General features: G+C 39.9%; 1 protein-coding gene across 1 annotated transcript in view; it reads left to right on the top strand.

The window, feature by feature from the left end:
• The window catches only part of LOC124723043 (E3 ubiquitin-protein ligase HERC2), an 819840-nt gene that overhangs the window by 22821 nt on the left and 784792 nt on the right, over positions 1–12227 (top strand). The window contains exon 4 of the mRNA XM_047248222.1: positions 1570–1770. Coding sequence (XP_047104178.1) covers positions 1570–1770 — 201 coding nt within the window. The remainder of the gene's footprint in view (positions 1–1569; positions 1771–12227) is intronic.

Raw genomic sequence — 12227 nt, 5'->3', positions numbered from 1 at the left:
GCGGATTGGTGACGAGGGCCACCAGGGTGCAGCTGGCTCTTGGAGATGTGGGAGGGGGGGGGGTGTTGTATGTGGCAAGGAAATTCTCGTCACTGCAAATACTCCTTCTACAGGTGCCCAGGCTAAATGGGAGCAATATTTTGATATAGAAAGTGTGACAGTTGTCAAAAGGGAGGTACTGTTGCTTGTTAGTAATCTTAATATGGACAGAGGTATGGATGAGGCTGTCAGAAGGGTGGAGGTCAATTTCCAGGAAGGTGGCATGTCGTGCTGAGGAACACCGGGTGAAGTGGATGGGAGAGAAGGTGTTGAGATTGTGAAGGAATGAGGACAGGGTGTCTTGGTCCTGGATCCACATCCAAGAAGATATCATCAATGAACCTGAACCAAACAAGGGATTTGAGTTTTGGGAGGCTATAAAGATTTCTCTCTAGATGCCTGTAAAAAGGTTGGCATAGGAGGGTGCCATGCAGGTGCCCATGGTTGTGTCACAGATTTGTTTATATGGTATATCTTCCCCTCAAAGGAGAAGTAGTTGTGTGTGAGAATATAACTGGTAATGAGTATAAAGAATGAGGGTGTGTATTTGGAGTAATAAGGATGTGGGAAGGCATAATGTACGTTAGCAGTCAGGCCTTGAGTATGTCAGATGTTGGTGTATAGGGAGGAGGCATTGTAAGTAAGGATCCACGTGGTAATGGGGTTGGTACGTTCAAGAGTGTATCTATGATGTGATAGGCTAGACTACGGGCAATTGGTTGGAGATGTTGGCCAACAAGAGCAAAGATTCTTTCAGTGAGAACATAGTAGCCAGCTACAATGGAGTTTCCAGAACTGTTGGGTTTATAGATTTTGGGAAGCATGTAGAAGATGGGTGTGGAGTGGGGGCATTGCGGTGTTGAGGGAGGAGCCAGGGGAGAGATTGTGGGATGGGTCCAAGAATTTGAGTAGAAATAGGAGATTATGTGGGACTTCTGAAATGGGATGATTATGGCAGAGCTTTAAGGTGAATGACTCCGACAGTTGAAACATTGTGTGAGATAGTTACTGCAGTTCATCACAATAGTGGTGGAGCTTTTGTTTGCACTGAGGATGATTAAATCACAGTCTGTCTTGAGGTTTCAAATGAAGTGTAAAAGAGAAAGATAGAAATGAAATACCTAAATCTGCCATTGTTTTCATGTAACTGATTGTGGGAGGGTGGAAGGAGTAAAGGTAAGCTAAACAACAACAGTAGTTAGTTGAAGCCAAGTGGCTGTCAGAAACCAAGCTTTCACTATAGAGCAGAGTTGTGAGGTACCAGTGCTGGAATGAAGAAACATGTAGTGAGATAGGCAAGTAGTCTGGAGCTGTTATGTTGTAGTGTAGTGTGCAACATGATCTTTTGTGCTATTGGTATAGATTATTTGTGTACATTCTTTATGATGGAAAGATTTGTGCTTATCTAGCTAATGTAGAAAACTGCACAGTTCCATGGCATATGACACCTAGATCTGAGAAAAAACTAAGAAGAAAAATTTATTTTTGTATCTGAATACTTTTTTAAACATTTTTTGTTTAATATTCCAGGTGAGAGTGGTCATTATTATTGTGGTTTGCGAGTGCTTACTTGTGCTTGCTGTGATGGTGTTTGTGGACCTCAAAGTGGATGTAACTGTGGAGCTTGCCAACAACTTGATCAAGAAATGGCATCTCTTGAAGAAAACAAGCTCTCAGAACCACCTCCATCCCAGCCACAGCTTGACAGATGGGTGTGGGGTCCTCAGCCAAGTAAGATATTTGACAAATTTTACTCCTACCATCCATTTCAGTTGAATAGTTGTGTATCTATTGGGGGGACAAAAATATGGAAACACCACAGAAATGCATGCTTGAAAACAAATGTAGATGCTAGCCAAGCCCGCAGATTGCACTGTTGTATGTGACCACAAGTGTTACCTGTGCAATGCCCTCGATACATTGCAAGTGTCAGTTGTGCTCAGAACAGTGTTCTTTGTAGTTGTGAGCTTTTTGTCAGAGCTCAGTGCATTCAGATGTGGACAAATTGTTGGTAACCTAGGTAGCCGAAGTGTTTGGTGTAGCAGGAGGCACCATATCAAAAATTTATACCACATACAGGGAAAGTGGAGTAACATCATCCACAAAGCCACAACGCAAATGAAAGTGTGTGTTTAGTGATTATCACAACCAGTCATTGAAGACTGTGATGAAAAATAAGAGAACAACGGCTGCAAAAGTTGCTGCACAACCAAATGTCACACTTGCCAATCCCGCTGGCAACATACAATGTGAAGGGAGCCCCATAAGCAGGATGAACTGGAATTCCATAATCACTCATCAGTGATGCAAATGCCCATAATAGGAAAATGTGGTACCAAAGCCCTAAAACCTGGACTGTGGAGCAATGGTAGAAAGTCATTTGGTTGGATGAGTCTTGTGTTTGTCGCTGTTTGCAATTTCTGGCTGAGTTTACATCCCAAGAGTGAAACATGGTGGGGATCAGTGATGAGTTGGGCAGCTGTATTTTGGTATTCCATGGGCCCCATGGTTACTCTGCAAGGTCACGTTAACTTCCAAGGCTTATGTGAGCGTTTCAGATGATCAGGTTCATCCCATGGCACTGTTTTTGTTCCCCTATGGTGATGCTGTGTTCCAAGACAACAGGTCCCTTGTTCACACAGATTGTATAATCTAGGACTGGTTTTGTGAGCACGAGGATGAATTGTTGCATCTTCTCTGGCCACCACACTCACCAGACCTCAACATTATTATATTATTGAGTGTTTGTGGTCTACTTCAGAGAGAAGTGTTTGTGGTTGGTATCCAGCTCCGTCATTGTTTCGTGAACTTGCCACTATTGTACAGGAAGAGTGGCATAAGATTCCCTTGAAAACCATACAGGACATGTATTTATCCATTCCAAGACAATGGGAAGCTGTTTTGAATGACAACTGTTTTTCTACACCGAATTAGGCGTGGTAATGTGTTTTTGGTGTTTCTGAATTTTTATCTACCCCCTATACATAAATATGTCATTCGATACTAATATTATAGACGTAGTATGTGGTACTTACTGTTCCACTGTAGTGTGGTTTTGAAAATGTAGTATTCCTTTGTCATGCTTTGATTGTGATTGCAGCGTGGAAGTACATATAAGATTGCTAAAGTAAACTACTGCACAAAGCCATCACTTATAAGCGTCATGTCACATGATTTTTCCCCTACTTCTTATTGATGTCTGGCATATTTTAACTAATGTTTCTGGGAATCGCAAACACGAAGGAGAATACACAACACTGAAATTAATTTCATACCATAAATTACACACATGACAATACACGTATGATGAGGCATGTATAACTAACTGTTCATGATCTCTGACTTTGAGTAGTCATTATGGTGTGAAGCCCCCAGATACTGCAAACATTGTGGTGTGGTATCAGAGAGCATAGATATTTTCCTGGGCAGTCTCTCACCACTTGATTTGTATGCAAGACTGCAAATTACAAACAGCAGTAGATGGAGAGCCATGATAAATTACTAACCAACCACATCCCAAACATGTTCTGTAGTGATATGTCAGGTGAATATGGCAGATGGGGAATCTGCAGTCATTCTTTGAAGAAGACTTGCACTTTTCTTGCCACATGTCATACTGAAGTTGCGTGAAGGAGAAGCCCTAAAATCTCTGGTGTAGTGGCTGCAGTTAAGGCTATCCCAATACATAGGAGTGAATATTACATGTTATATGCAATGCCAACCCAAACCATCAAATTAGTACTTTTTTCACTATGCCACACAGCAATACAGGCTACTGAATTGTGATCACCAGTACTGTGTCTGATGTGTGTTGCCATAACTGTTGGACACGTTGAAACAGAAATCTTCTAAAAATTCTATGTATTGTCACTCAGCATGGCAGTGACGCTATTTATGTCTATGTAATAGGATTTGTCCAATATTGATCATTTATTTCTGGTACCCCATTCTATAAATCCTACGTTTAAGTATTTCAGTCTGGGTGTTTTGTATATTTGCTTTCCACTTGTGGGAACTAAATTAACTATAACTCTAAACAAAGTAAAATCTAATTTGAATTCTTGTGCTTTGAAGAATACATAGTCCTGTACACACAGTTAATTTGTATACAGTGGTCAACCTTCCCCTTATACATACCTCAATGTGAACATTCAGATCATCACTTTGATTTGATTTTTTTATTTGGTCCTGTTGATTACACATTGTACAAAATGTGTACTAGTAATATAGGGCATGTCAAGTGAAATAATGAAAAATTATGTGGGCATTTTATATATCATACAAATATACTTATTTTCTATGAATGTTTGATTGCGAACAATATTACAATCTGCATATTAATGGTATAAGTTCAAGTGAATGCTTAAAATAGTGGAATGAATGGAAGCACACGTTTTTATCCCAATACCAGAAATAAATAATGATATTTACATTTTGTCATTATGAGTTAGATGAAAATACAAAATTTTTATTTTCATCACATAAAATTTCAAGTGAATAATTGCTAGTGTAGAATAAATGGTAGTACACATTTTCACACATGATATAAATAAATTTACATTTTATCGCTATAATTTATGTTAGGAGAACACAATTTTGTCTCCATGAAATAAGTAAAGATTTTCTTTCCTCTATTTTTACACAGAAGGATACCTTATTACTCCAGGAATTCATTCAGTATATAATAAGTCTGTTCTCTGAGGAATGTTTTTAGTTTCATTTCGGATATCTGCATGTTATTAATTTCCTTTTTTCATACTGATGGAAAGCTTGTTGTATACTTTTATTCCTGACTCAGTTACTCCCCTATGGACTTTTGTGGTGGTTGCAGAGCCTTAGTGAAGATTTTTCATCTGTCTTGTGTTAGGCTTGTGAATGTCACAGATTTTCTGGAATAATTTCTTGTTGCTGGCTGAAACATCACCAGTGAGTGTATATATTCATTTGTAACAGTAAATATCCTGAGAGTCCTAAAGAGACCTCTGCAGGATGTTCTGTTAGAGACCCAACCTATTAACCTCACTGCTCATTTTTGTAGTTTGAAGACACTTTCAACTCGTGTAGAATTTCCCCAGAAGATAATACCACAGGGGAGTACAGAATGAAAATATGCAAAATATGGCAAAAGCAATATTTCTCTGTTTACAAGCTGAGAAATAGCTCTCAGAACAAAACATACTGTGCTAAGTTTTTTGACCATCTGATCAATTTGCTCTGTCCATCTTAGCTGGCTGTCTACTTGGATGCCTAAGAATTTTGTATGTGTCATTTCATAAATTTTTTGGTTTTTGATCTCCATTTCAGGATCTTGAGTTTTTAATTTACTGACTGAAACTGTGTAGTGTTAGTTTTTGATAAATTTAGGGTTAGGCTATTTGCTGTGAACCATTCGTGTACTTGGTTAGTGACTGTCAGGGCTGTATCCTGCATTACGGTGTTGGGACCATTGATTAGAATACTCATATCATCCAAAAACATGACTACTTTTGCTCTGTCATTAATTATAATGAGTAGACCATTAATGTTACTCAGGAAAATCAATGGCCCATGTATCAAGCCCTGGGGGGACTCTGTATTTTACATTTCTCCAGTCTGAGTTTACTGTTGCACCTGCCTACAATAAGATAACTCTTTGCTTCCTGTTGTGTAGATAAGATTCTAGCCATGTTAAAGGTTTTTTTCTTTGATGCCATAGTGTGGAAGCTTTTTTAGCTATGTGTTATGATCTACACAGTTGAAAGCTTTAGCAAGGTCACAAAAGAGCCCCATGGGATACCTTCTGAGATTTAATTCACTCAGAGTTTCATCTGTTAGGCTAAACATAGCTCTGTCTGTGGACAATTCCCCAATGAAAGCAAAACCATAGATTTCAGTAAGCCATTTTGTGTCATATGGCGGTAAACCCTATCATAAACTATGGGAATCACTGTTGCATGTTTCAGTCTGTCTGGAAATGTCCCAGTTTTCATTGACTGGTTACATAAATAGCATGACATGTGACTGATTATGTCTGTGCACAATTTCAGAATCCAATTTGATATTCCATCATATCCAGAGCTTTTAAATAATTTTATGATTTTTTTTCAATTTCTTTAGGGGTTCTGTTCTTGAAATGAAGTGCTGTATTTGGTGTGATTTGCATGTTTTTTAGTAGCTCTATGGCTTATGTGGGAGACTGTTTATTACCATTCTCTGTTCTTTCAGCTACAGTGAGGGAAAAGTTATTAAAATGAGAGGTGACAACTTTTTGATTATTGTTGTCTGAAGCACTACCAGAGGACTGTGGAGTCCCTACTTGTTCAGACTTTATATTTGTCTCACTTTTTATGATGTTTCATATGGTTTTAACTTTATTGTTTGACTTGCTGATTTTTTTGTACATAATGCATTAGTTTGGCATTCCTTATTACACACATTAAAATTTCACAGTATATTTTGTAATGTTGTTTCACTGCTAGGATTGTACAAGCCCTGTATTCTTTTTACAGGTACGTCTTTTCAGCACATGATATTTTGATGCCAGATATTATCCACTCTTTCCTTCCACAAAAGACTGATTTCATTTTAATGTATCTTTTGGGGGAAGCAGGCTTGAAAATGTTTGTGAAATAAGTCCAGGAATGAATTGAATTTCTCAGTCATTGTAACTGCCCAGTACACTTTTTCCCATTGTTCATGGTGTAAACTGGTTCTAAACAAGCTAGTAGATTCCCTGTTTATTATTCTAACATGTTTAACCTGGGTTTGATCATTTACTGTTTTTCTGCTGACGAGTTTTAGAGTTGTCACTTAACCATTGTAATCAGACAGACCATTTGTTATGGCTTATGTTTTTACATCATTATAATTTGTGGAGTCCAGGAGCAGATTATCAACCAAGGTCTTGCTGTGCCCAAATACTCTTGGGAATGAAACCATTGGGAGTAGGTTGAAAGTTGAGAACAATGATTCTAGTAGTTTATGACAGTTACTATTTGAAAGAAAATTAATGTTAAGATCGCCACATACTATAATCTGACTGTTGTTCCTATAAAGGTTTGTAAGAACTGATTCCAGCTGCAAGAGGAACTATTTAATGTTTCCCACAGGTTTCCTGTAAACTGCAGTTATTATGAGGAAATGATTTTCCTCTTGTAATTTGACAGCAGAGCATTCTAAATGTTGTTCAATACAGTACTTAGATCACAAACCATAGATGTAGCTAAGAGTATTGTACATATAGATTGCCACCACACCTTGTCTTAAGTTGGTCCTGCAGTAGTAAGAAACAATTCAGCCAAGAAAAAAGATAAGGCTCTGTTTGTTCTCGGGAGATTTAGCTTACCTTTGAGAGAAGTAGCCTGTAAAAGACTGGATTGGCCATGTACTAGTATAGGTTTCATTTCTAAAGTTGACAGGGCAGGAAAAAGACATTAAGTAAGAGAATAGTTTTGATTAGTATGAAAGTGTTTGGATGCCATCAATACTTTTTGCAACACCTGCATATATGTGAATGTGCATGTTATTATTCACTACTGGTTTTGATCATGGACCATCTTCACAGTGCTAGCACAAAAATGGAAGCAGAGTGGAAACTGTGAATCTCAAAACATTATATTTTCATGAGAAAATTATTAATCAGAAGAATTAAGTGTACTACAGAAAAATATCTATTGTGACAACTACATGAGGCATACATGCTATTTAAGAAGGAAAGTACACTCCTGGAAATTGAAATAAGAACACCGTGAATTCATTGTCCCAGGAAGGGGAAACTTTATTGACACATTCCTGGGGTCAGATACATCACATGATCACACTGACAGAACCACAGGCACATAGACACAGGCAACAGAGCATGCACAATGTAGGCACTAGTACAGTGTATATCCACCTTTCGCAGCAATGCAGGCTGCTATTCTCCCATGGAGACGATCGTAGAGATGCTGGATGTAGTCCTGTGGAACGGCTTGCCATGCCATTTCCACCTGGCGCCTCAGTTGGACCAGCGTTCGTGCTGGACGTGCAGACCGCGTGAGACGACGCTTCGTCCAGTCCCAAACATGCTCAATGGGGGACAGATCCGGAGATCTTGCTGGCCAGGGTAGTTGACTTACACCTTCTAGAGCACGTTGGGTGGCACGGGATACATGCGGACGTGCATTGTCCTGTTGGAACAGCAAGTTCCCTTGCCGGTCTAGGTATGGTAGAACGATGGGTTCGATGACGGTTTGGATGTACCGTGCACTATTCAGTGTCCCCTCGACGATCACCAGTGGTGTACGGCCAGTGTAGGAGATCGCTCCCCACACCATGATGCCGGGTGTTGGCCCTGTGTGCCTCGGTCGTATGCAGTCCTGATTGTGGCGCTCACCTGCACGGCGCCAAACACGCATACGACCATCATTGGCACCAAGGCAGAAGCGACTCTCATCGCTGAAGACGACACGTCTCCATTCGTCCCTCCATTCACGCCTGTCGCGACACCACTGGAGGCGGGCTGCACGATGTTGGGGCGTGAGCGGAAGACGGCCTAACGGTGTGCGGGACCGTAGCCCAGCTTCATGGAGACGGTTGCGAATGGTCCTCGCCGATACCCCAGGAGCAACAGTGTCCCTAATTTGCTGGGAAGTGGCGGTGCGGTCCCCTACGGCACTGCGTAGGATCCTACGGTCTTGGCGTGCATCCGTGCGTCGCTGCGGTCCGGTCCCAGGTCGACGGGCACGTGCACCTTCCGCCGACCACTGGCGACAACATCGATGTACTGTGGAGACCTCACGCCCCACGTGTTGAGCAATTCGGCGGTACGTCCACCCGGCCTCCCGCATGCCCACTATACGCCCTCGCTCAAAGTCCGTCAACTGCACATACGGTTCACGTCCACGCTGTCGCGGCATGCTACCAGTGTTAAAGACTGCGATGGGGCTCCGTATGCCACGGCAAACTGGCTGACACTGACGGCGGCGGTGCACAAATGCTACGCAGCTAGCGCCATTCGACGGCCAACACCGCGGTTCCTGGTGTGTCCGCTGTGCCGTGCGTGTGATCATTGGTTGTACAGCCCTCTCGCAGTGTCCGGAGCAAGTATGGTGGTTCTGACACAGCGGTGTCAATGTGTTCTTTTTTCCATTTCCAGGAGTGTATATGCCATTGCTGACTTGAAAACATAAGAAAATTGATACTTAACACCACAATACAGGCTTAACCAAGCAGAAAACTATGTTGGAAACATGAAAAAATGCAAGAGCAGTAAGTGCACAGCACCATTGCTCAGGTACAACAAAATCCAGTAGGCTAATCCACAAGAGTGGACAAAAGAAGCCACAAGCCAAAGTCAAAGATCATAGGTCAAAGAAAAAGCTACAAAATGTATGTGTAGTGTAGTACTGTCACAGAGAGATATGCATGCACTCAAAATTACAATAAAAGAAAATACAGTTGTACAAGAATATTTTCTTTTCTAAGTACAATTTTTTTCAGTACAATATTATATAATATAATAGTCATACGATACCAATACAATGTCAAATGATAAAAACAAACCAACCATTTGGTGAAAACAAAAAAAAAACCATGTATGAAAATATGCGCACGCGCACCCCCCCCACCCACCCCCCCCCCCCCCCACACACACACACACACAATATTATGCAATACAACAGTTACAGGATGATATTGCAGTGTCACATGATACTACAATTTCATATGATAAAAACAAACCCACTGTTTGGTGAGAACTACAACATATGCAGATATACACAGACATGTAATGTTGAAAAATTATGTGAGACAATCCAGTTATCACAAATCATTCAGACTGACAGCAGCAAAACAATTGGAATGTCAAATCCATATGAGAAGTTCGGGGATACAAATAGTGTAACTGCATACTGTATATAGTAATATCTAATATAATAATCACGTTATACTATAAAAAAATCAAGTGCTGTTACAATGTCACATAATTATAACAAACCAACCATTTGGTCAGAACTATAAAAATACATAGACATATATTTTTGAGACATTGTAAGAAGTCATACCGCTAAAACAGCGAGCATAAAAACTAAACAACAGCCAAAAGAATTCCAGTGTCAAGTCCATACCAGATCTTAAAGGACACATGTAGTGTAACCAATTGAGACACCAAGGCTAAAAATCACTTCTAATGATGCTGTACAGAAACTGTAATTATTCATATTATTACATGTGTGACCCTACTATCTATCACTAAACATTTTTATTGAACTAATTTACCAGTAATCTGAACCAGGCATATGCCCAATACACCTTATATTACCCAACAGCATCATTTTGAAAATCTAACAGTGAATTTAGCTATCATAAAGTACGTACACATCTGTGATCATAACCACAGCTAGGATCACAATAGATATTTTTTGTAAGTGCACTTAATTTTTTCTGAATAATAATTTTCACGAAAATGTAATTAGTTTTGAGATTCACAGTGTTCACTTTGTTTCCATTCTTGTGCGAGCACTGTGAAGATGGTCCATAATTGAAACTGGTAGTGAATAAATGTATTGTAAGGGAGCACAGTGTGTATGATGCATTTCTTCAAGTATATTGATGCTGTTGACAGTTGTTTGAAATTTTTTTTGACATGCTGGGACTGTGCTGTTGTGCTGGGAGGTTTGTGTTGTTGTTTGTAACGGATGCCTTGAGGCCAAGTGGATCATGCGACAAGTCACAATTTGTAGGTAGCAGGTTGTCAGCTGTTTTTGACCATTTGCAGCCTCTACTATGAAGTAGATCTTCAGTGGCACATCTCCCATGATAGTAGTTGAATGCTCAAATAGAGTCACTGTGGTGTACACTGGTTTGACAGGCAACTTCCCATGCTGGTAACCCTTGTTGCTGTAACATGACAATGCAGGTTTTCTAATTAAAAAAAAATTACAAGCTATGCAAGTCATATTGTTGGTGCAGTTACCAAAACACGTCACTACTTCTTCATATACATTACACAGGGTGCACCTGTGAAGGACGGGACTGCTATACATTTTTTCCTTGCAGAGTATTGGATGAACGTGTACAGGTACATTAACTGGATACTAATATAAAAATCTAAATTAAATGATGCTGCCATCTGTTTCAAAGGTGCACAAATATGGTATATCCTCCATTGTGTAATAGACTTGTGAAATGAAACAATGGAAACTCCAAGTTGGAATAACAACAATAGTAAGAATAAGATAAATTGCTACTCACAGTAAAGATGACCTGTTGAGTCGCCAACATGCACAACAAAAAGACTGTTACATGAGTAGCTGTTGGCCAGAGCTTTCCTTGACAAAGAAAATATACACTCATTCTCACAGGCAAGCACACATCATGCACACTCAGCTGCCACCACTGGCATCTTCAGTGGACACAGCTGAGTGTGTATGGTGAGTGCTTGCCTATATGAATGTGTGTATGTTTACTTTGCTGAGGAAGGCTTTGGCCAATAGCTACATGTGTAACAGCCTTTTCGTTGTGCCTGTCTGCAACTCAGCTGGTCATATTTACTGTGAGTAGCAGTCTATCCTATTCCTAATACATATGTGTGAATAAATAAACTAATTCTACAGCCTTGTTCATAAGTCAAGAGAACCAATAAAGAATTATGACAAACCACTAAAGAATTACGGCAAGTTAATTCACTGGCGGAGTTGCAGCGGGTCTGGCTCTGTCGTGATTCACTTTGTGGGAAGTACCAGAAATTAGTTATATGTGGTGACTTCAATATAAATTTTTTTATTTGATGGTGCAAGAAAAAGGATGTTGGTAGATCACATAAATTCATATGATCTGGTGCAGACTGTGTTTTTTCCAACAAGGGGGCAGGGGAACAGTAGCACAGCCATAGACAGTATTTTTATTCATTTTTCATTACTAGGTGGGCATTCTGTTAGTAAAAAGGTGAATAGCCTTTCAGACCATGATGCACAAATTTTAACACAAAAAGGCTGTAGTACTCAAACAAATCTCACACGTAATTACAAACTATGTACGAAAATTTTTCCAACAGCAGTAGAGAGGTTTTTAAATCTTGTCAAGGAACAAGAGTGGCAGAATGTTTATAGTGCTGATAGCCGATAACATAGATGATACATATAATGTTTTCCTTAACACATTTGTCATGCTCTTTGAGAGTTGCTTTCCATTAGAACGTTCTAAATGGGGTACTAACAGTAATAGGCAGC

This window comes from Schistocerca piceifrons, chromosome X (assembly GCF_021461385.2).
Source record: "Schistocerca piceifrons isolate TAMUIC-IGC-003096 chromosome X, iqSchPice1.1, whole genome shotgun sequence".
Lineage (NCBI taxonomy): Eukaryota > Metazoa > Arthropoda > Insecta > Orthoptera > Acrididae > Schistocerca > Schistocerca piceifrons.
This window is presented reverse-complemented; position numbering and strand designations above follow the sequence as displayed.